At 35.4% G+C, this 25,656-nt stretch overlaps 1 protein-coding gene and 5 non-coding genes across 8 annotated transcripts in view; 1 reads left to right on the top strand and 5 right to left on the bottom strand.

The window, feature by feature from the left end:
- Positions 1 to 25,656, top strand: part of LOC145684067 (uncharacterized) — a 457,866-nt gene that overhangs the window by 300,680 nt on the left and 131,530 nt on the right. For 2 of the 3 annotated variants that reach the window (XM_081755919.1, XM_081755926.1), the window contains 3 exons: positions 10,320 to 10,453; positions 22,156 to 22,228; positions 25,069 to 25,597. In XM_081755919.1, coding sequence (XP_081612045.1) covers positions 10,320 to 10,453; positions 22,156 to 22,228; positions 25,069 to 25,597 — 736 coding nt within the window. Of the gene's footprint in view, positions 1 to 10,319; positions 10,454 to 22,155; positions 22,233 to 25,068; positions 25,598 to 25,656 lie in introns of those variants that run through there. The other variant, XM_081755936.1, reaches the window with a different exon arrangement.
- On the bottom strand, positions 1,438 to 1,529 carry TRNAI-UAU (transfer RNA isoleucine (anticodon UAU)). The gene is given in 2 exon segments: positions 1,438 to 1,473; positions 1,492 to 1,529. It is a non-coding gene; the product is annotated as a tRNA-Ile (tRNA).
- On the bottom strand, positions 1,616 to 1,707 carry TRNAI-UAU (transfer RNA isoleucine (anticodon UAU)). The gene is given in 2 exon segments: positions 1,616 to 1,651; positions 1,670 to 1,707. It is a non-coding gene; the product is annotated as a tRNA-Ile (tRNA).
- TRNAI-UAU (transfer RNA isoleucine (anticodon UAU)) lies at positions 1,797 to 1,888 on the bottom strand. The gene is given in 2 exon segments: positions 1,797 to 1,832; positions 1,851 to 1,888. It is a non-coding gene; the product is annotated as a tRNA-Ile (tRNA).
- TRNAI-UAU (transfer RNA isoleucine (anticodon UAU)) lies at positions 1,980 to 2,071 on the bottom strand. Its single transcript is given in 2 exon segments — positions 1,980 to 2,015; positions 2,034 to 2,071. It is a non-coding gene; the product is annotated as a tRNA-Ile (tRNA).
- Positions 2,161 to 2,252, bottom strand: TRNAI-UAU (transfer RNA isoleucine (anticodon UAU)). Its single transcript is given in 2 exon segments — positions 2,161 to 2,196; positions 2,215 to 2,252. It is a non-coding gene; the product is annotated as a tRNA-Ile (tRNA).

Here is a 25,656-nt window from a genome sequence, read left to right as displayed (position 1 = left end):
AAAGCATTAGATTGGTTCGTGCGGGCTGCATATAAAAAGGTGATGCACTTCGTACTTTTGTACCAATCAATACGAAGCCAGTGTAAATAATTTGCCATGGGTCAGCGTCAAAAGAATACTTTTAAAAACGACACTATGAAGAAAAGCATGCATCCAATTTCGATCATCTTTACGGTTAGCTTCATGAGGACAAATTGACAGACCCGTATCCAAGGGGGATCTAGGGGGGCAGCCCCCTAAATTTTTGCTGCCCCCTTAAAATTTTCACTGTAGTATTGCAAACGAACTATAATGTGGTGATGAACTATAATATGGTTGGATCGGTCCCCCCTAACTTCAGCCCCCCCACATTTTAGGGCTGGCTACCGGCCTGCAAATTGAACCACCTATAAAGTGATTTAAAATACCAGCAGGGTTTGTTACGAACAGTAGCTTATGCAGAGTTTCATCAAGGGGGATTTAACCACTCAATCATATTTTCTTTCAGGACAAGCGTGATTTTTGTATATAGATCTGTATTTCTATATTTCTCTATCTATAATATCTTGCTTAAGGGTTTTGAATCCCGACTTCTCTTGTTTACACCACTGGTTACAAGGCCCGTGGGCAGACGCCAAAATGTGGGTCAAAGTAAGCAATAACTGAAAAAAATGCTAAAGCATCACAACTTGGATGTTTTATTGGACTATTGGATAGCGTCTGATGAAGCCAAAGAGGATAGTTGGCGAAACTGTTACACTTTTTTTAATGCATTGTTTTGCACAGCGTGTAGTTTACATCAAATTTACGTATACTAAAAGCAAAGCTTGAACAATGGAAGACATTATTGACGTATTGAGTTTTCTGGATGATATTCTGAAAAAACGGCGCAAACAACTTCGTTCATAATTTCACTAAAAACTTAAATAAGATTGCCGTTTTGTATTTTCTCAACAGAAACGATTTCTGTTATTACGTTCTTAATGAAGAATTGATTTATGAATTATAAACAAAATTGTTGTAGCAATTTCTGGAGAAATTCCAAAATTTTCTACTTCCACTTCTAACTAAATTTTCCAATATAGTTTTAGTTTAGAATCGATAAAAATTAGAAAGCCCTCTAGTAAAATCTCATATAGCCTTTACATTAAGAAATTTATTTGGATAATTTTGTTTGCATGGCTTCTACACGAGTGCACACATACCAGGAGGAACGGACAGAGGAATTCTCAAAAATTACTTTTTTCGGTATAATGAAGTGGAAAATATGCAAACCCGTTAAAATCTTGAATTAAATTTTAATTATGCTCATAAAACTTCCTTTACTGCTATTGTCGCTAAAAAGCGAAAAGACATTCATTTAACTACAGAGAAAAATCATGTTAAAAGTGAAGACATACAAAAATCCTTTCACATTTAAAAATCTACACAAAAATTTAACAGGAAATTAAAAATTACTGCTCCAGGTGAGGTTCGAACTCACAACCCCGACATAGCCCACAAGTGCTGACTTATAAGTACCGTGCGCTAACCAATTGCGCCACTGGAGCACGTAGCTGTTTCTTATAATGAATTGTAAGACAAATGTTGGAACATTTGTTCACATAAGAATTCAGTGGAAAACTAAAAAAAGTACTGCTCCAGGTGAGGTTCGAACTCACAACCCCGGCATAGCCCACAAGTGCTGACTTATAAGTACCGTGCGCTAACCAATTGCGCCACTGGAGCGCGTAACTTTCTTATAATGAATTGTAAGAGAAACGTTGGAGCATTTGTTCACATAAGAATTAAGTGGAAAACTAAAATTTAAAAAGTACTGCTCCAGGTGAGGGTCGAACTCACAACCCCGGCATAGCCCACAAGTGCTGACTTATAAGTACCGTGCGCTAACCAATTGCGCCACTAGAGCGCGTAGCTTTTTCTTATAATGAATTGTAAGACACACGTTGGAACATTTGTTCACATAAGAATTCAGTGGAAAACTAAAAGTTAAAAAGTACTGCTCCAAGTGAGGGTCGAACTCACAACCCCGGCATAGCCCACAAGTGCTGACTTATAAGTACCGTGCGCTAACCAATTGCGCCACTGGAGCGCGTAACTTTCTTATAATGAATTGTAAGAGAAACGTTGGAACATTTGTTCACATAAGAATTAAGTGGAAAACTAAAATTTAAAAAGTACTGCTCCAGGTGAGGGTCGAACTCACAACCCCGGCATAGCCCACAAGTGCTGACTTATAAGTACCGTGCGCTAACCAATTGCGCCACTGGAGCGCGTAACTTTCTTATAATGAATTGTAAGAGAAACGTTGGAGCATTTCTTCACAGAAGAATTCAGTAGAAAACTAAAATTTAAAAAGTACTGCTCCAGGTGAGGTTCGAATATCACTACCCCGACATTGCCTACAAGGAGTGGCGTATTTACGATTTTGTTTCGGAGGGGGCTTTGCCTGGAAATGTGAAAATTCTGCAAAATATTTCATTTAGTTTACTATAGTAAGAAAGATTTCAGGGGGGCTTCAGCCCGGAACCCCCCTTAAATACGCCACTGCTTACAAGTTATAGCTATATAGTATACATTCCACGAAGAGAGGTCCCAGCTAGGTAACTTTTTTCCGGGTGGTATGCAGGACGCTCGGTCCCCATTGGTTTTGTCTTGCTTTCTAAAATAGTGTTCGCTCTCCCTTAATTCTTATATCTCTCGAAGTATCTCGTAACACTGGGTTCAACACCGGACATTCTGTGCTCACATTGGGAATTAAACCTGACATCGCACTTGGTAACCATTCGACTATATGTAACACTTTTCTTTCCCACTGCCTTGCGGAAATGCAAACGAATATCAAAATGACTCTGTTTTATGTTAATTTTGCATCCTGTGTAGCTATGTAGAAAGTAATGTTGGAAACGAATGCTAATAACTCAAATGATGAAATAACTCTCTCTCTCTCTCTTTCTATATATATAAAAGAACTACGTACTATTACTGTGTCATATACTGTTGGTTTCTTAAACTCATGTAAAGGTACGGTTGTGCCGAAATTTCCTTACTTCATCCCTTCCGTTTTCAATTTTATCTCGAATTACCCTTAACCTTCATAAAGCAGCGTGTTTGTGCCGAATTAACGATCCATTTTCCTCACTCAGAGGCAAATCAGGGTTGGTTGCAAAGATATTCAATGAGTTCTCAGCGGCTCAGGGAGCAACATATTTGTTGCAAAGAGAGCATCAGCAACCCTGTTTTAAACGTCACTGAGCAAGCAGAACTGTTGTGTATGTGGAATATCCAAACAGCTCGCTGTCCATTTCAAAAAAGAAACATTTTTGTTGTTTGAAAGAACAATAGAGATATAAAGCTTGACTCAACATGCGATAGCATCATTTAAAACGGTGAGTTTGTTTTGCCTTTTCTGTTTCGTTGAAGGAGAAGAAGGGAAGGATGAAATAGAAAAAAATTCGGCATAACCGTACCCTAACAGTTTTCGTCATCAAATAATCAGTGGCGGCTCTTGAGGAAGCTCACATCATTGCATCGATGAGATGTCACTTTATCTAATGTACTAATTGTTGTATATACAGCTTTGTGAACTTATATGGACCTTCCGTCCCTTAGCTTGCAGCAGTAAAATTAAAATTTTTACTGATGTAATTTCACTCAAGAGCCGCCATGGCAATTAATGCAAACGGATGTTTATAATACAGTTGCAACAATATGAGTTTTGAAGAAGATGACGGTAGCCATTTTTTCCCTTACTGTTCCTTAATTTGTTAGGAGTGTGGATGCAGAGAGAAATCATACTGAGTGTTCGATAAATGATTTCCCTATTTTCAATGTTTTATAGCTATAACTTCATTGTTTTTGTTTGTCATACAATATACACATGATTAAAACAAAAAGGAAAAAGAGTAGCAGTTGTGTGATATTTGAAGAAGACAATGGAATACTGGCGACATTTGGGCATTCAGGAGGGCAATTTCCCCTCCCTAAGTTTTGAGATAAGTATGTGAACATTTTAATCAATAATATACTAATGGAAATCTACTTATATTCGAGAGCCTGCCCCCCCCCCCTTCCGCACGCAAAACCTGAAATGACGCTATTGCAACGGAGTAACAATTATGTGAGGTTTTAACGTGTAGATATATATATATTCCACTCCTGTATTGTGCGCACATTTCTGTAATATTTAGGTGTATCGTCAATTGCTGCCTACAAGTCTGGGTGAGCCCTTCCTCCCTACTAGTCTAGTGGCTAGCTTACCCACCTTTTGTGTACATTCCCCGATTCCATTTCCAGTGGGAGAGCATTTTTCTACGCATTATATGGTGGATTGAATTCCACTTTAAACTGAATATCCATATATAACTCAAAACGGACTCAAAACCTTCAACAAGCAAATAAACATGCGGGTCGATAAATAACTGATTACTCCTGTAATACAGGGTGGCCCAAAAGTAGGTATACAGTACCGTACAAAGCAGCTCATTGCATTTTATACCTATATCATCTCTTATTGCTATCCATCAAGTAGACTTAGTTTCTTTATTATTTGTTTCTAATGTGTTTTTACTTACATCTTAAGATCGGAAGAGCCGAAGCAAATAAACCCATAAACTAGAATGTTATACTTGATCAATGCAGAGGTGCATACCTACTTTTGGGCCACCCTGTGTTTTTTCAAGTGCTTCAGTATTTTGGGATTTCTTTCTATGAACCTCAGCTTTGTTCATATCCACAAGAAATAAAAAAAATCACACGATGTGAGATCTGAACTGCGCGCAGACCAATAATACGATCCGCGCTTTATGATCCATTTCTCAGGCAAATGTTTGTGAAGTCATTTCCTGACCTTGTTAGCATAGGGCAAAGGAACTCTATTTGGAAGGGTAGGCATATTCAATTGAGATATTCCTGTCCACACTCGGTTACTCAACATGTCTAAATATCGTTCAGCGTTCATCGTGTCGTGATGGATAAAGAACCCAATTCTCGTGGACTCATGCCACATCAAACTGGCATTTTATCCTGTCCCCTGAGCATTTTGAGTACATTTATGTGAATTATTGGCAGCTGAGTTATGGCAGTTATATCTGTTCAGAAATCTCTCAATAATGAAGACAGCCTCATCACTACAAAGGATATTGTGAACCATTTCATGTCATTCTTTCTGCAAAGACTGCATTGTTTTGGCAAAGTCTGTTCGTCCATCACATTCTTCTGGAGGTAATTTCCAGGTTTAAAGGATATGTCTTTTTTAAAATACTGCTTAAACTCCATAGTGAGTTAGACTATTTTGTCTGACCAAGGCACACACGGATTCCGCGGAATTTATGGCGAATATGTTATTGACCGCTGCAATATTGTTTGGAGTACGGGATATTGAAGGATATTGTAAAAAAAAAAAAAAAAAAAAAAAAATCCTATGAATGGGTAGGTACAGTTTGGAAGAGTAAATTATAGTCTAGAATTGTTTCGCACTACGGATTTTTATTATAAAATCCACTATAAACAGTATTTTACAAGTATGGTACAATAATGTAAGTTCTTTAATGTAAATTCTATTATAAACACAAGAACGTGGTATATTACAATATAGTCCTGGTCTATGATTATCCTTAACAAAGCCAGTGATTATCAATTTTAATGGTGACAATTTTTTTAATTGCCTTGGGCAAAGGTGTTACATAAATGCCGTGTTCTCTTCTCCGTCAACGTTGCACCAAGACTACTGAACGCCATATTTTATACCTGTCGGTTATTCAACCTCTGTCGTCCACACTTAAAATTGAAGGCATCGCATATCTTAAAGAGGAAAATAAGCAACCTCATAAACTTACTGCTTTATTGTTATTGGAATCATTGACTTGTGATAATAAACAATTAAGTTATAAGATGCTGAAACTAGGCAGTAGCTTCTCAGACATCCGATATGATTACAAGGAGAGACCATATTATGTTATGTTACTGGTTACAGTTTCAGAGCAGGCAAAGTTCTACTCATATTACAGTAGATTTCGCCAGTAAGCTTTATCCCTGTGAGTTATAATCATCTTTGGCTACAACTTAACGTTTTTGCGAAATTTTTGTGGAAACTCTTTGACGTGCCCTTGAAGAAAGCATATGTTGAGACTAAAGAAAACATTTCCTCTAAACTTGAGTATTTCTTGGCACTCTGTGACAGTTGACAATCAACGTTTTACACAAGAAAATAAATTACGGAGAATGATGGAAGAAGTGTCAAGGTAATTGCGAAAGCAACGGTGTGACATCACAAGCTGGAACGTTGCCTGGTGGACAGTTGTGTGAATGTTCGGCGTTTGACGGAATTCGACAACGATAAATGTTTGCTGATAGAAGTTGCTGAAGGACTCCTAAGTTCTAATAAAACATTGGAAAGCGTTAGTTAGTACGTTTCCATACTTCAACGCATTCCTCTGGGTTTTTCTACAAGGTAAACAAGAATTCCATTTTCTCACGAACTAAGAAGGAACCGAAAGGTTAAGTGGTGAGGTTTTGTCGTTTGGCACATTCACACACATTAAAATAAATATATATCTTTATTTTTGTGGGACAGTCTCGCAGTTAAGATAACACACATAATGTTTGCTTAATAGATCTGGTTTAAGTGTTTAACTACCTTTTTCTTCTTCTGAGTTATCCGAATATCAAGTCCAGTAAAATAAATATATTTGTAGATAATCATTGTATTTCATTTTTCAACTTTCAAGTTGCTAGTTGAGTTTAGAATAATTTGTATTTATAACTAACAGAATACTCGTTCCTCGCACAGGGGGAATACATTTCATTTAGGACATAAAGGAAAATGTCACTGTTCACCTCAGCGACCACGAAAATTATGGGTTCGACACTGATATCGGTCATTTTTATATATGACATTTTCGCTGAGGTGTCAGTGATATGATAAAGTGTCGAATCCCCCCCCCCCCAAGTTGCACCGTCAAAGTGATATGATAAAAACATTCCAGGTCCTAAGCTCATTTATGTTGAAAATTTGATCGAGATCGGTCGGGTGGTTCAAGAGATGAAGAATTACGTAGGCACATTCAATTTTATAATATACATGTAATTTTGGGCGACGTAATTAAAGTTCGGCACCTGGTAAGAAGCTGTTAGAAAAATATAAAGTAGGCCTATGTACGAGTGTAGAAAGTAAATTGATGAAGTTTTAGCATTCGTTTTGAGCACTGAGACTGTATAAGACATGGACATACAGTTTAAATTGGAATTCGAATCCACAACTCCGTGAACTAACGGCACATCTTCTACCCATTTTTCTTTTAACCAATAGCCATATTGCAGGTTTTGCCACGTGGGATGGGAAGAGGTACAAGATTTTTCACCGACATAGGAGTTTCACGTTTTATTTTTTTTAATTAGTATACAATATTATTAAAAAGCAAATGTTTCTCATTCTCAGGTTGGTGTAATTGCCCCTGCCCTTCCCAAATGACGCCACTGCTTTCAACTCGCTCAACCGGCTTATTATTATTATTATTTACAGGAACACAAACATAAATTTCCAGACATTCAAACCCATGGTCTATCAACGGGTTACGATTCACGATCGCCAACCTAACGTCCTAAACCACTCGACCACGCCACACTGGTTACTAGATCATCGGGGATAATTCTTGTGTAATGAAAAGGATATAATAATAATAATAGTAATAATAATAATAATAATAATAATAATAATAATAATAATAATAATAATAATATATTATTATTATTATTATTATTATTATTATTATTATTATTATTATTATTATTATTATTATTATTATTATTATTATTATTATTATTATTATTATTATTATTATCGTGTTATTGCTTGAGAACACTTCTCATTGTCGTAGCAATTAGGGATGAGCAAAACCTGTCTTTATGAAAACCAGAAATGAGTTTCTAGGGAAAAAAAAAAGAAAAACAGAAAACGGATATATCGGTTTTCTATAAACACGGGTTAGATTTCTCGCCGAAACCAGTTTGAGGTTTTCCACTGAAACCGTTTTCTCCAAACGGTTTCGGTTTCTAATGAAACCAATGTGATTTTTGTCGAAACCGATGTCTCTTCTTCTTGTAGACTCCATTTTCAAATAAGTTTTGACGCAGAAGCAAAAAGTTTTTTGATAGAGAGCCTAATCGCTGTTTGATAGTTTGGAAAAACTGGTTTTGGTTATTCTAAATAAAGTTTTTGTTCTTACCACTAATAGTCAGGGTTGCCAACCGTCGCGATTCTGTCGAGACTGAACCGATTTCTAACTTTTCCCGTGTCGGGACACACATTGTCCTGATTTATCGATTTTCAAAGTTAGAGTCTAATTAATATTTTACTGGGCCACTTTTTAGAAAGGAATTAACTTATTCTTTTACACGCATGGTTTTATGTCTAGAATCAATTTTAACAAATTTGTGTTCTAATTTGACTCATGAAAAAATAGCAGCTCGTCTTTAATTTATAGTTATTCCCTAATTGTATAGAGTTGATAATTTAACCGATTATGATGATAGCATATTCCATGCAGGAAAATAATTTTCAAAAATAATAGGATGACGCATTCATTCAGGTTCATAGGGGGCTCCAACCTCCTTGAGCTCCCTCGTGGCTAAGCGGTTAGCATACACGCCTTTGGCGTGGGAGACCCGGGTTCGATTACCGTCAGGAGCTCATGTGGTTCGTATTTCACGTTAATCAGTAGATCCACATCTCATATAGCCTCGTTGCTGAAAGGGACGCTAAACTAAAATTAACACAAACACACAGATTGTCCCGTCCCGATTTTTCTTTAAGAAAAGCTGGCAACCCTGCTAGTAGCAGTCTGCCATTTTAATGTCGTTCATCAATTGCAGCCTTCTTAAGCCTTTTTCTCTTCTTCCTTTCACCCTACGTCTTATCACGCCTTTCAGTTTTTGCTCAGATGATGTCCAATACTCTTATGTTGTTTCTTACTATTTCCAGCACGCGTCCTCATTAGTTTTCCGCTTGGTGCAATTAATTGTCTCCATTTTCCTTCATTCTTACCTTTCGAAACGGGAGAACCCCGAGAAAACACGCACACGGTGTTTATCCATCAGAAAGTTCATTTGGCGCGAGCTGAGATCGAACCAAAGATCCCATGCACCAGAGGTAAACGCTCTACCTTGAGCCACCGCGGTCCCCGTGGAGAAGAAGGGACAGAATTAGCTAAGTGAAATGGAAAACAAATGAGTAGGTGTTAGGAACAGTAGAGAAGAAAAGAAGAATTTTAGGGATAATTACGTAGAAAGAGGAAGAGAAACTGGTTGGGACATTGGTTGGAAAGGAGCGTGTTAGAAAGTGTGGTGGAAGGACGAAAAGGAAGAGAGAAGCTGCAGTATATACGTGAAGACGAAGAGGGTAGCTGAAACCAGGGCCGTGCCGTGGGGGGGGGCGAGCGGGCGACGGCCCCAGGCGCTGAAGTAAGGGGGCGAAAAATTCGGGAGGAAAAAGGAAAAAAAGATAGGAAAAATTGCTTGGAATATAAGTATGGGGGCACCGCCGTATACTTTCGCCCCGGGCGCTGATTTTCCACGGCACGGCCCTGGCTGAAAGCCATGGTACCTGGAAGCTTCTCTGTTGCGACAAGTGACTTGCCAACAATGGCAAAATATCTATGATAATGATGTGCAAAAACATTCAAGTACAGTACTTTTGTTTTAGTCAACGCACAGTAACACAAACTACCCTTTTCTTCGTTTTATGTTGTCATGATGGTAAATTGGTATTTTGTTTATTGAGTTAGCAAGGACCGTATTTTTAAAGCCTATGACAAACATCTTGGCATTTCAGCTAAACGAATAAAACGCAAGCTCTGACGCGACGTTGCCTAGTAGTAAAGAGGTGTAGCTATGGCTAAGCAGACGAACTATTGCGCGATCAGGTGGCAGAGGATAGACGTGGATGTGTACAAAATAAACGTGGCAATCCCGCTGGCCTCTCATTTGCTAGCAGTATTTAAAGGGAACTTGGAGCGCCGCCTTCAAATACCAAGATGTTTGTCACGCCGTTTAGTTCCAATCTACGTCTCGGAAATGTGTAATAATGTGGAAAGAAAGGGGACATTTATTGTCCCTGTACATTACGAACGTTAGGTATGCAACTGAATATGGTCATGAGTTTTATGTGTTCCATCCAACCTTTTTCAGCGAGAAACAGTACTGATTAAATCCATATGTATATATAATCATAGTTTCTTTATTGATTTTATTATATTTTCGGCAAATTGTATCTTGATATTATGTATGCTTGTTTTCACTAAGCTGAAACTAATGGTATGTTTGGACACTATTTTTTTTTGCAGGTCCGTTCCATTCCGACACAGTAGATCCAGAACGAATCATCAAAGACTTTCCCGATCATCGATGTATCGAAGTTCATTACGTGATGAATCGTATCGATATCAACCAGGCTACCACGATACAACGTATCAACAAGGTAATTAACAATATAATTACATTGTTGTATGCAGCTAAAGTAATCACAAAAACCTAAATATTACTAAAATTCTAATTGTTGTATGCAGCTAAAGTAATCACAAAAACCCAAATATTACTAAAATTCTAATTGTTGTAGGCGCGGTGGCTCAGTGGTATAGCGTTCACCTCTGGTGCTTGGGGTCCCGGGTTCGATCCCAGCCCCCTCCAAGTGAACTTTATGGTGGACAATCACCGTGTGCGTGAGTTTCCTCGGGGTTCTTCCGTTTCCTCCCACTTTCTTCATTCCATCATTTCATTCGTTACTCATCATCACCGTCTCCTTTAGCCTAACCGGCATAACTCTGGGACGTAAAACTAATTGCTGTATTGAGCTAAAGTAATCACAAAAATCTAAATACAGCGTGATTCAAAATGATGTGAACGACAAGGAAACGTTCTTTAAGTGATAATACTCTATCAACAATGAATTCTCTATGGAAATACTTTCAATATTATCCTCAAGTTTTGTTTGGAACGAGCGTAGTAGTTTAAAATTTATCCGCTAGGTGGCAGAGTGATTAGTTCCAAGATGGCTGCCTGTGGTACAGAGAGAACATTTTGCTTTTTACAGTTTCACGTTTGTCGGTCTGTTGTTAGTGTTGAACGCGAGTTCCGCACAAAATTTCATAAAGATCCATCATCAATGAACTCCATATGTAAGTGATATGACAAATTCAACAGAAGGGGATGCATTTGTAAAGCAAAATCGTCCGGTAGGCCGTCCATTTCTGAGGCAGATGTCGAAAGGGTTCGAACCAGTTTTCAACGCAGCCCACAAAAGTTAACAAGGAGAGTTAGCAAAGAGCTTCAAATGCCTTAAACAACTGTTTGGCGTAAACATTTAAAGATGTATCCGTATCGAGTGCAGTTGTTACAACAGTTAACACCTAATGATCACACGTGTCGCAAGACTTTTTGTGAGTCATTTCAAGAGTTGTGCAGTGTTGATGATGATTTTTTGGTCTAACTTTGTTCCAGTGATGAGGCTACGTTCCATGTGACAGGAAGAGTGAATAAACAAAATGTTCGCATTTGGGGAACTGAGAAGCCTCACCAAATCTGTGAAATTGTGCGTGATTCACCGAAGACGAATGTGTTTTGTGCAATTTCATCTTCAAATATTTATGGTCCGTACTTCTTTGACGAAAGAACTGTGACTGGACAAACATTTCTACGTGGCTTATGCCACAGCTCGAACATGACAGTGCAAACTTCATCTATCAATTGGATGGAGCTCCATGTCACTTTAATCACAATGTCAAAAATTTCCTCAACAACAGACTGCCACACCGCTGGATTGGGCGGTCAGGTAAAAATGATCATCAGCTTCTACGTTGGCCACCAAGATCACCGGACTTAACCCCCTGCTATTTTTTATGGGGGTTTTATGTGGGGACATCTAAAAGACATTGTCTACAAACCCCCTCTACTACCTCAAGATGTGAATGAACTGAAAGAGCGCATCACTGCTGCAGTGGAAACTGTTGATGCAAACATGATGAAATGGGTCTGGGCGGAAGTGGAATACCGAATAGATGTATGCAGGGTAACAAAGGGAACCCACATAGAACATTGTGATTACTATTTTCATTTTTTTATCACAAAAACTTGGAGAGTTTTAGTATTTAACTGTAAGATTTGAAGCTATTTGAATGATTAATAAAAAAGTTATAAGGAGTTAATCGTTCACATAATTTTGAATCACGCTGTATTACTAAAATTCTAATTGTTGTATGCAGCTAAAGTAATCACAAAAACCTAAATACTATTAAAATTCTAATTGTTGTGTGCAGCTAAAATAATCAAAATCCTAAATATTACTAAAATTCTAATTGTTGTATGCAGCTAAAATAATCACAAAAACCTAAAAATTATTGAAATTCTAATTGTTGTATGCAGCTAAAGTAATCACAAAAATCTAAATACTGTATTACTAAAATTCTAATTGTTGTATGCAGCTAAAGTAATCACAAAAACCTAAATATTATTAAAATTCTAACATCGAAAGCATTTTGCACTATCCAGAGCGTTGTGTCACACAGTTTGAGAACTATTCGTTAGACAATAGAAAAAATAATGTTTAGAGTAAATATGATATCTCATTAAGCTTCATATCCACACTAGTAGAACTTCAGTATACAGGATGTTTCAAAATGATTTGAACGATTTCATCTCTTTATATATTTATTTAGTAATTACGCAAATTACTTCCAATTTTAGACATAAAAGTACTATCATTATCTAAGTTTTAGTAGAGAAAGTAATTATCCACAAGTACTCAATGTGAGCCCACTTTGTTACCCTGCATACATCAATTTGGTAATTCAGTTCCTCCCAGACCCATTTCAGCATATTTTGATCAACAGTTTGCATTCCAGTAGTAATGCACTTTTGCAGTTCACGTTATTCAATGTCAGACGATTATGCCCTTTAGGCTCTGGGAGACGATGATTAAAGCAAGTGAATGATGATGGAGGAATTGGTGGAATGAGAAAGTGGGAGGAAATTGGAGAACCACGAGAAAACCCACGAACATGATGTTGTTCACCCACTTACTTGGCCGGGGATCGAATCAAGAACCCCACACACCAGAGGTAAGTGTTCTATTACTGGGCCATCGTGCCCCCTACACGTTGTTTTCGAATACGAGTGGTTTCTACTCAATTCCTTTGAGATATTCACACAGAAAAATTCTCAACAGGTAAAGTCCCTTGATCTTGGTGGACAACGAGCTGTTGATCATTGTGGGCAGCTCGTCCAATCCAGCGGCATGACAAGTCTCTCATTTATGTAATTCCTAACACTGCAGTGCAAGTGGCAAGAGGCTCCATCCAGTCGATAGATAAAGTTTGCACTCTTGATGTTCAATCAGAGGCATCAAACCAAGCACGTAATAAGCATATGTAGAAATATTTTTCCAGTCACAGTTTCTACGGGAAAGAAGTACGGTATGGACTGTATACTTCGGAGGGTGAAATGACGCAAAACACATCTATTTTTATTTTTATTTTTTTTTAAATTATTATTACTTTGGTGAAACACGCACGATTTCAACGATTTTATGAAGTTTTTCGGTTCCCCAGATACGAACATTTTATTTCTTCACTCTTTCCATTGCATGGAACGTAGCTTCATTACTGAAACACAATTTGTTCAAAAACTCATCGTCATTTCTCAACTTTTGGAATTACTCATAAAATACTTTGCGGGACGTGTAATCAGTAGTCGAAGTGAGACGGTATGCGACGGTATGTCATACCGCCTCTGGTTTTTCAGTGATGAAGGCATACCGCCTCTGGTTTTTCAGTTATCAAGACATACTGTCACTCGAGAGTAGATGCTAAATACCTTTAATAAATACATTTTTATACAAAGTAATTGACGAATAACTTAGCACTAAAAAGATTTTATTTCTTATGTAGAAACCAACATTTTTGTTATCTTTTTCCTACCTTTTGTTTTAAAAATAAGATTCAGTTTATATTTTGATGTGCCATATTCAATTGTTTCTTTCTTATGTACGTGTGTGTCTTCTTGCCTGAATGCATATAAATGTCGTATTTTGAGCATAGGGGGATTTAGGAGTTGTCTGATAAGAGGAACGGATTTTCCGGGAGTTTGGAATAGCCCTCAGTCAAGTAGAGGGTCCGGGAGTTTGCCCGCAGGAGGTTTTTGAGCATTTTCGTGTATAATTCTCGATAATATAATACAACATAAGGGGATTTTTTTTTTCAGAAACTTATTGGTGAGAATTCAAAGTCTCTCCATGTCCCCCCCCCCCTCTTCCATAAATAGCCTACAGAAAAGCTCTCCAATGGTCTTCAGTCATTATGTAGATAGAAATGCAATCGTTTAGGCAACATACCCTTACTGTATTTCAACATTTAGATAGCCAGTATGTCGAGTCAAAATCGTAATAAAACATACCGTCTCTGCTTCTTTTCCACCTCGAACACTGCGTGTAATCATTAGGTGTTAAGTGTTGTAATAGCTGCATTCGATAGAGTCTGCTTCTATAAACGCTTACGAACTACGTGCCACACAGTTCGAAAATTTGAAGTTCTCGACTAGTTCTTGCTGTAGATTTTTGAGGATTACATTGAAAACAAGCTCGAATTCTTTCGACATCTACCACAGACGTGGAAGACCTATGAAATGATTTTCCTTTTTAAATGCATTCTATTGTCTTTAATTGTTGATATCAGTTCATATCAAGGGAGTTCATTAATGGTGGTTCATTTTTTTTTTTTTTAACGTAGTTTAACTAACGTGAAATTGTAGGACACACAATGCTTTATCTGCACCATAGGTGTCCATCTGACATGGGAACTTGTCACGCTGCCACTTGGCGGAAGAATTTCGAACTACTACGATCATCCAAACCAAGGATCTTATAAAATACAGGATCTGCCCTTACAACAAAATCTTGAAGCCATACGTCACAGTTTCGCCACCCCTACTCTGCCCACTCCACCCAATACGATCGCAATGTTTTGAGCCAACAATCATGGCGGAAACGAAAGTAGCCAATCAGACGATGGTAGAAACGAGAGTAGCCAATCAGACGTGCCGATGCTCGGTTGCTTTTTGGCTTCACCGATTTAATAGGATGAAGATACATATGGGCAGATCCTCTATTTATAACATCCTTGATCCAAACAAAACTCGAGAATGTGCTCGGAAGTATTTCAATACAATTGTAATCGTCGATAGAGATATAACGCTCATGGGGCGATCATTTCTTATCATTTTGAAACACGCTGTATTTATAGCATTTAACAGATTTCACAGATTACTAATTGGGATTTTAAAAAATAGGGAACCCATTTGAAACCAAAAAACCCTTTGGAAAGAATTACAGATCACTACAAAAGTTAATACAGTCTAGAGTTGCCAGATCTTAAGTTTTTCCTGTAAGTTTTACGTTTTTCTGGCACGTTTTATTTTCCCCGTCTTTAAAAATGTATTATAAGTTAGTGTGATAAAAAAATATTTCTTAATTAGAGAAACTGATGTTTCACACACTGTTAACAACGCAAACCAGTAACTTAGTACTTAGAAAAACGCAATATGTTGCGTTTTTATTTTCTCTCTAAACATTATCTTACACCAGGGGCGGATCCAGGAGGGACTTCTGGGGGGCGGGCGTTGGTTTGTAATACTGATACTTAGAGCTACTTTTAAAGAGCTCCAAACTCTGGGATGTTTTTTTTTAATATATAAAATAAAAAAAAACTTTCCTTTTCTAGGGGGGGCAATCGCCCCGATCGCCCCCCTGGATCCGCCACTGCCGTACACTTATCTCTAAGAATAATTTGGTTTTAACATCTTATCTTTCGTCTGTCAATGCTATCTCGATTATATCGCAATTTCAATCGATAGTCATATACGAAAGCAGAAGCAGAAAGAAACTACTGTGAATTAGTAAAAGCAGATTTCCAAGTGGCTATGAATTTTGATATCTCCTGCAGGATTTTTTTAGTAGTAAAGGATGTAGGGCTGGTGAAGAGACGAAAAATCTTCATTAATATACAATTAAAAGGCAACAAAGATGGGTGGATTCGGGTTTAACATTCCTTTCAGCACCGAGACTATATGAGACGAGGATCTACAGCTTAATAATATGGGTCTGAGCTCCCATTGGGAATTGCAATATGTTTTTTTTTGTGTGTGTGTGTGTGTGTTTTATGTGTTGCAAATATTTTAATGAAACTACCTCATTATAATACCTTACCATGTGAAACAATATCTATGTTTGTTATATGTAAATTCTGAATATCTCATATCTTCTTTTTCCCCCAATAAATTTAGTAAAAATACTGAAAAACGGTAAAATATTTTTCCCCTCTGAAAAATAGTAAAATCTTTCTTTTCCTTCTGAAAAATAGTAAAATCTTCATTTTTCCTCTGAAAAATAGTAAAATCTTGGTTCTTCCCTATGAAAAATAATGAAATCTTCCTTTTTCTTTCTGAAAAAATAGTATTTTTTTTCTCCCCTCTGAGAAATAGTAAAATCTTCCTTTTCCTCCTGAAAAATAGTAACATCTTTCATTTTTCCTCTGAAAAATAGTAAAATCTTCCTTCTTCCCTATGAAAAATAAAATCTTCCTTTTTCTTTCTGAAAAATAGTAAACTGTTCCTTTTCTCCCCTCTGAAAAATAGTAAAATCTTCCTTCTTCCTCATGAAAAATAATAAAATCTTCCTTTTTCTTTCTGAAAAATAGTAAACTTTTTCTTTTCCCCCCTCTGAGAAATAGTAAAATCTTTCTTTTCCTTCTGAAAAATAGTAAAATCTTCATTTTTACTCTGAAAAAATAGTTAAAATCTTCCTTCTTCCCTATGAAAAATAATAAAATCTTCCTTTTTCTTTCTGAAAAATAGTAAACTGTTTCTTTTCTCCTCTCTGAGAAATAGTAAAATTTCCTTTTCTTTCTGAAAAATAGTAAAATCTTCATTTTTCCTCTGAAAAATAGTAAAATCTTCCTTCTTCCCTATGAAAAATAAAATCTTCCTTTTTCTTTCTGAAAAATAGTAAACTGTTCCTTTTCTCCCCTCTGAAAAATAGTAAAATCTTCCTTCTACCTCATGAAAAATAATAAAATCTTCCTTTTTCTTTCTGAAAAATAGTAAACTTTTTCTTTTCCCCCCTCTGAGAAATAGTAAAATCTTTCTTTTCCTTCTGAAAAATAGTAAAATCTTCATTTTTACTCTGAAAAAATAGTTAAAATCTTCCTTCTTCCCTATGAAAAATAATAAAATCTTCCTTTTTCTTTCTGAAAAATAGTAAACTGTTTCTTTTCTCCTCTCTGAGAAATAGTAAAATTTCCTTTTCTTTCTGAAAAATAGTAAAATCTTCATTTTTCCTCTGAAAAATAGTAAAATCTTCCTTCTTCCCTATGAAAAATAAAATCTTCCTTTTTCTTTCTGAAAAATAGTAAACTGTTCCTTTTCTCCCCTCTGAAAAATAGTAAAATCTTCCTTCTTCCTCATGAAAAATAATAAAATCTTCCTTTTTCTTTCTGAAAAATAGTAAACTTTTTCTTTTCCCCCCTCTGAGAAATAGTAAAATCTTTCTTTTCCTTCTGAAAAATAGTAAAATCTTCATTTTTACTCTGAAAAAATAGTTAAAATCTTCCTTCTTCCCTATGAAAAATAATAAAATCTTCCTTTTTCTTTCTGAAAAATAGTAAACTGTTTCTTTTCTCCTCTCTGAGAAATAGTAAAATTTCCTTTTCTTTCTGAAAAATAGTAAAATCTTCATTTTTCCTCTGAAAAATAGTAAAATCTTCCTTCTTCCCTATGAAAAATAAAATCTTCCTTTTTCTTTCTGAAAAATATTAAACTGTTCCTTTTCTCCCCTCTGAAAAATAGTAAAATCTTCCTTCTTCCTCATGAAAAATAATAAAATCTTCCTTTTTCTTTCTGAAAAATAGTAAACTTTTTCTTTTCCCCCCTCTGAGAAATAGTAAAATCTTTCTTTTCCTTCTGAAAAATAGTAAAATCTTCATTTTTACTCTGAAAAAATAGTTAAAATCTTCCTTCTTCCCTATGAAAAATAATAAAATCTTCCTTTTTCTTTCTGAAAAATAGTAAACTGTTTCTTTTCTCCTCTCTGAGAAATAGTAAAATTTCCTTTTCTTTCTGAAAAATAGTAAAATCTTCATTTTTCCTCTGAAAAATAGTAAAATCTTCCTTCTTCCCTATGAAAAATAAAATCTTCCTTTTTCTTTCTGAAAAATAGTAAACTGTTCCTTTTCTCCCCTCTGAAAAATAGTAAAATCTTCCTTCTTCCTCATGAAAAATAATAAAATCTTCCTTTTTCTTTCTGAAAAATAGTAAACTTTTTCTTTTCCCCCCTCTGAGAAATAGTAAAATCTTTCTTTTCCTTCTGAAAAATAGTAAAATCTTCATTTTTACTCTGAAAAAATAGTTAAAATCTTCCTTCTTCCCTATGAAAAATAATAAAATATTCCTTTTTCTTTCTGAAAAATAGTAAACTTTTTCTTTTCCCCCCTCTGAGAAATAGTAAAATCTTTCTTTTCCTTCTGAAAAATAGTAAAATCTTCATTTTTACTCTGAAAAAATAGTTAAAATCTTCCTTCTTCCCTATGAAAAATAATAAAATCTTCCTTTTTCTTTCTGAAAAATAGTAAACTGTTTCTTTTCTCCTCTCTGAGAAATAGTAAAATTTCCTTTTCTTTCTGAAAAATAGTAAAATCTTCATTTTTCCTCTGAAAAATAGTAAAATCTTCCTTCTTCCCTATGAAAAATAAAATCTTCCTTTTTCTTTCTGAAAAATAGTAAACTGTTCCTTTTCTCCCCTCTGAAAAATAGTAAAATCTTCCTTCTTCCTCATGAAAAATAATAAAATATTCCTTTTTCTTTCTGAAAAATAGTAAACTTTTTCTTTTCCCCCCTCTGAGAAATAGTAAAATCTTTCTTTTCCTTCTGAAAAATAGTAAAATCTTCATTTTTACTCTGAAAAAATAGTTAAAATCTTCCTTCTTCCCTATGAAAAATAATAAAATATTCCTTTTTCTTTCTGAAAAATAGTAAACTTTTTCTTTTCCCCCCTCTGAGAAATAGTAAAATCTTTCTTTTCCTTCTGAAAAATAGTAAAATCTTCATTTTTACTCTGAAAAAATAGTTAAAATCTTCCTTCTTCCCTATGAAAAATAATAAAATCTTCCTTTTTCTTTCTGAAAAATAGTAAACTGTTTCTTTTCTCCTCTCTGAGAAATAGTAAAATTTCCTTTTCTTTCTGAAAAATAGTAAAATCTTCATTTTTCCTCTGAAAAATAGTAAAATCTTCCTTCTTCCCTATGAAAAATAAAATCTTCCTTTTTCTTTCTGAAAAATAGTAAACTGTTCCTTTTCTCCCCTCTGAGAAATAGTAAAATCTTCCTTCTTCCCTATGAAAAATAATAAAATATTCCTTTTTCTTTCTGAAAAATAGTAAACTTTTTCTTTTCCCCCCTCTGAGAAATAGTAAAATCTTTCTTTTCCTTCTGAAAAATAGTAAAATCTTCATTTTTACTCTGAAAACATAGTTAAAATCTTCCTTCTTCCCTATGAAAAATAATAAAATCTTCCTTTTTCTTTCTGAAAAATAGTAAACTTTTTCTTTTCCCCCCTCTGAGAAATAGTAAAATCTTTCTTTTCCTTCTGAAAAATAGTAAAATCTTCATTTTTACTCTGAAAAAATAGTTAAAATCTTCCTTCTTCCCTATGAAAAATAATAAAATCTTCCTTTTTCTTTCTGAAAAATAGTAAACTTTTTCTTTTCCCCCCTCTGAGAAATAGTAAAATCTTTCTTTTCCTTCTGAAAAATAGTAAAATCTTCATTTTTACTCTGAAAAAATAGTTAAAATCTTCCTTCTTCCCTATGAAAAATAATAAAATCTTCCTTTTTCTTTCTGAAAAATAGTGAACTTTTTCTTTTCCCCCCTCTGAGAAATAGTAAAATCTTTCTTTTCCTTCTGAAAAATAGTAAAATCTTCATTTTTACTCTGAAAAAATAGTTAAAATCTTCCTTCTTCCCTATGAAAAATAATAAAATATTCCTTTTTCTTTCTGAAAAATAGTAAACTTTTTCTTTTCCCCCCTCTGAGAAATAGTAAAATCTTTCTTTTCCTTCTGAAAAATAGTAAAATCTTCATTTTTACTCTGAAAAAATAGTTAAAATCTTCCTTCTTCTCTATGAAAAATAATAAAATCTTCCTTTTTCTTTCTGAAAAATAGTAAACTTTTTCTTTTCCCCCCTCTGAGAAATAGTAAAATCTTTCTTTTCCTTCTGAAAAATAGTAAAATCTTCATTTTTACTCTGAAAAAATAGTTAAAATCTTCCTTCTTCCCTATGAAAAATAATAAAATCTTCCTTTTTCTTTCTGAAAAATAGTAAACTGTTTCTTTTCTCCTCTCTGAGAAATAGTAAAATTTCCTTTTCTTTCTGAAAAATAGTAAAATCTTCATTTTTCCTCTGAAAAATAGTAAAATCTTCCTTCTTCCCTATGAAAAATAAAATCTTCCTTTTTCTTTCTGAAAAATAGTAAACTGTTCCTTTTCTCCCCTCTGAAAAATAGTAAAATCTTCCTTCTTCCTCATGAAAAATAATAAAATCTTCCTTTTTCTTTCTGAAAAATAGTAAACTTTTTCTTTTCCCCCCTCTGAGAAATAGTAAAATCTTTCTTTTCCTTCTGAAAAATAGTAAAATCTTCATTTTTACTCTGAAAAAATAGTTAAAATCTTCCTTCTTCCCTATGAAAAATAATAAAATATTCCTTTTTCTTTCTGAAAAATAGTAATTTTTTTCTTTTCTCCCCTCTGAGAAATAGTAAAATCTTTCTTTTACTTCTGAAAAATAGTAAAATCTTCATTTTTCCTCTGAAAAATAGTTAAAATCTTCCTTTTCCTTTAAGAAAAATAGTAAAACCTCTCTTTTTTCCCATGGATGAATGGTAAAATCTTTCTTTTTTCATATGAAAAATAGTAAAATCTTTCTTTCTCTTCTGAGAAATAGTAAAATCTTCCTTTTTCCCCTCTGAAAATAGTAAAATATTTTCACCCCCTAAAATAGGGCATGATAAAAAAAAATATTGCTAGTATAGTATACCACACTCTTATATAAATTAGGAAAAGATGAAATAAAATAAATAATATTAATGACGAAAGAAATCTTTAAGAAGAACAAAAGTCTATATTGTTAGATGCTAATAAAAAGCTTCGATTGGATTGGAGTTTTTTTAGCGTCCCCTTCAGCAGCGAGGCTACACGAGACGTGGACCTAGAGCTTAACGTGGAATTTGAACATGCGCCCCCGCTGGAAATCGAACACGGGTCTCCCACGCTATAGGCGCACACGCTATCCTCATAGCCATGAGAGAACTCTAATAAGTCTTGAAAAAGGGGTATCAAATGTTTTTTGTAAAGCATTTTACTGTAGGCTACAGAGCATAGTGTGTACTGTACAGGATACAGCGTGTAGGAAAAGAACCACTACTCTGCGATTGATGCTTTCTCACAGGAAATCGAACCGGAGACTTCGTTCACCAGAGTAAACTCCATTCTAGCAACCGAAAAAAATTAGTCAACTGAGAAAAGCGAGTAGGACTGTTAGTTTCATATAAATTGCATAACTTTCACTTTTGTGTATTATGGACACAAAGAAAAGAGTGAAGTAGGATTTACTATAGAGATTTAGTTTCTGACTTTTTATTTTGAAAGAGCTTAAATGAAAATTATTTTACAAAACGAGCGAGTTGCCCCATTAGACTGAAAAAGTTAGACGTTTTATAAAATGACTGAGAAATTGCACATAATTGTTTATTCAGCGTTTTTCCACAAAACTTCAGCGCTTTTTAAAAGGACTGATTTTATAATAAGACTGTGAAAACATGCAATTCCCACCCTATGATATAATTAACACTCGAGCTCCTTTGTGGCTAAGCGGTTAGCGTTCGCGCCTGTGGCATGCGAGACCCGGGTTCGATTCCCGGTGGGAGCTCATGTGGTTCGGATTCCACGTTAATCAGTAGGTCCACGTCTCATATAGCCTCGCTGCTAAACGGGACTTTGAACTTAAAATCAACTCAACATTAACACTTGATTCAATTAAATTATGGATAGTGTAACTGATAGAATATTTTATACATTTCTTCACAGATACTCATTTGAACCATGTGTATCAGGGACATGGGTCCTCAAATGGAGCTTCATCTGCGGTGCCATATTCTAGGTAGGTCAGTAGCAACTTTATTTTATAATTATTTCTTTTTAAATCCTTTCTTTCTAAGTAACTAGTAGTGTATTTTCCCAGTATCAATAATAATTAATTGAAGAGTTTCTCGAAATTAAGATAACAGTAGTGAAATCCAGTTTAAGAAGAAAAAAAATCTCCTATATACAGAGAGAACACCATTTTTTCTAGCATCTTTCCACGTTTAGTCGAAAACTCACAGTAGTTAAGTTAACCTTCCAATAATTTTAGAGCTCCTCATGGATATATGGTTAGCGTACGCGACTTTGGCGTAAGAGACCCGAGTTCGATTCCCTGCATGGTCCAATGTTGTTCGGGTCCTACATTTAGTTGTACGTCCATGTCATACATAGCCACTTCAGTGCTGAAAGGGACGCTAAACTCCAACCTAAATATCTAAATAATTCTATATTCGAATATTTGAATCAGTGACGTGGCGTAAGGTGGGTTTCCAGCATTTAACCTCCCTTGAGAAAGATATTATGCAAAAGGAAATATTTACCATATTTAGATATGTATACAGGGGATTAAAAATCAATAGTGTGCTCAGGCTTTTGACAATGACTATAGGTATATAACCTGGTTTACGAATAGATTTCTCTTGTTAATAACTTCCGAATAAATTACGTAAATAATTGGTATACAGTTGTCGGTCGTATTTACATTAACGAATATTTATATACTACTGGGCTTTATACTGAGAATGTCACTGTCAACTTAGGTGGTATCAAAACCTTTACAGTATACCTCATAGTGTCGCTACTGTCAGTAGTAAACGTAAATAATAGTTCAGAATTGCACCGAGTGATGTGCCGTTGGAATAGTAAATAGGATTGTCTGCCAGACGAGACGAGACAGATCCCTTCCAATAGAAACAGATACAATTTGGAAAAATCATCGCCCCAAATATTGTCACCTTCTTTAACTATCTATTCAAACCGGAAGTGATAGAAATCAACCGTTTCCGGTTGTAAAATTGATCACCATAGAGCAAAGAAAGGTAATAGATAGCGTGAAGCAGTATCTTAATGTGGATTCAGTATCGTAAGAATATGTTCCATAACCGACTTCATTGCTCTCGTACAACTGAACGTTATAGAATCTCCTGCCACTCCCGGTTTGAATATTATATCTTCATAAAGCAAAAATGATAAGAAATAGCACGGAATGGGATTTTGATATGACTTCATCTGCCCAAGAATAAGTTCCATCTCTGATTCCCTTATTACAATTGGAAATTATATCTACTACATGTAGTTTCAGTATTGAGTTCTAATAATTTGGAAGTCTACCGTAGTTTATGCAGTACTAAATGGCGCCCGAACAGGGACTATATAAAACAGTTTACTTCACTAAATTTCACTCATATGGACGAAAGAAATTTAGGTAAAATTGGATCAGTTACATGTTTCAGAATGTGAAAAGGAACTCACCTGTTTAGCTCTATGCATTACAGGCAGTGGATACTTGACCATCATAGTATGCCTGACTCGAGACTTGGCTTTTGAATTTGGAAAATATTTTCTTCAACAGGTTGACTATATGTGAGCCATGGCTCACGCTAAAGCTCCGTTAGTCATATATGAGCCACGGTCTTTCTTTCAGTGAGGCCCTATGAGCCAGTTGTAGCTCATGCTCTTTAGAAGTTACCTGAGTCCCGACGAAATGAAATGCGGATGTTCTTTTCCATTGGAGGTATTGAGACAGGTCTATTGCTATATTGCTTGGTCCTTAGTTTTTCGAAATTATACATTCGCTTTACTGAAAACAGTTGGAAAACTAAACTTGCCGAAAGTGCACAGAAGACTGCTTGTTTGTATGCAGGCCACAAAGAAATATCCGAATAGTAGGTGCCTAGAAACCTAGATATTCTGTATTTTTTTTTATCAGATCTGCAATCAGATGTAAACAATGCGTAAAAGCGTAAGATGTACATACTTACCCCAAGTTCAGTGAGCCACACACGGTACACCAAATAGTTTTTTATTTGATGTTTAGTATCTCTTTCAGCAAACAGTCTTATGACACGTAGATTTACAACTTAACATGGAATCCCCACCACCTGAGCTTCCACCCGGAATCGAACCCGGGTCTCCGAAAGGTGCGTACACAGTACACATGAGAAAGCATAGAAATAGACACTTTCTCACTGATATGGAGTAGAATTTCGTACAATGAATGGCTCACAAAGCCTAGAGATAAATCTGTTCATTTGGATCCCCGTGAGCTACATGTGACTTACATACTCTTTTAGAGCCCGATTTCAGATATGATAAAAAAGAAAATCAGTAATATAAAATATTTAGGTCTTTAGGTAACTACTATTTGAATATTTTTTCGTGACCTTCTGATGGACATACTGTTACTGTATGTGGGGTTGCTGACCCAAAATCATTGTGGGCTGTCAATGAGCTAACCTTTTGATTACCAAGTTCATTTTGTAAGGAAAGGACATTACTACCGAGCTGATTTTTTAAATAGAAAAATACAGATTTCATAGAGTTACTTTTAAATATTCAGGCCACAATTAGCCCAGACATGTGAAACAATAAAGAAAATAAGCAGAATAGAATAAAAATTTAGAAACTGTATGACCCGCTCACATTTAGAGTACCTTGACTTTAGGAAGTGGGGTAAGAAATTGAAAAAAATGCCTCCTTGAGTACGGTCCTGGCCTCGAATTGAAGTTGAATTAGAATTAATCTACTTGTTCCGAAGGTATTAAAAAGTGCATTTTGAGTGTTCATACTAATTTATCCTGGTGATTTTATATAATTTTATTGGTATTAGGTTTATTAAAAATAAATTATTTGTTTCAGGTATGCATACCATACACAACAATCGTCTTCAGAAACTGATGAATCCTCATCAGCTCGTCGTTCCACCGTCCTTGTTGGACCATGGAAGAAAACAACTTACGGTGGAACAATTAAACTGCCTACGGTTCCTGGAAAATACCATGTGACCTTACCTTTAGGAGGTCTTAATCTTACCCTTAGCGGCAATGTAGGTGGGGAGAGAAATGGTGGCCAACATTCGTCTGTACCATCAACATCAGCATCTCGTCCAGGAAAGACATCGTATCAGTTTGTTCCTGTCCATCAAACTAGAAATCATTATAATAATCATCAACTTAATCCAACATCAAATCACCATAATCATTTATCACGTGCGTCTCCTCATCATGGGTCAGAAGAGGCTTACCAGTCTCGTCCTGTGGAAACGGTATCCTCTCAGAAAAACCTAGGACGCCATGTTGGTGTCTTCAAATCTCAACAGCGAGGTTCTGTGATCATCCCGAGGACCGGCGCCACTGTACGAGTCCCGGCGACTAGTGGGAGAAGAAAGGTTTAATTTTATCTCTTTAAGGTTCAAATTTTAACTTTACGAACTACAAATTAGTCATA

This window comes from Thermobia domestica, chromosome 1 (assembly GCF_964235325.1).
Source record: "Thermobia domestica chromosome 1, izTheDome1.hap1.1, whole genome shotgun sequence".
Classification (NCBI taxonomy): domain Eukaryota; kingdom Metazoa; phylum Arthropoda; class Insecta; order Zygentoma; family Lepismatidae; genus Thermobia; species Thermobia domestica.
Note: the sequence above shows the minus strand (reverse complement) of the source record. Positions and strands in the feature narration are given on the sequence as shown.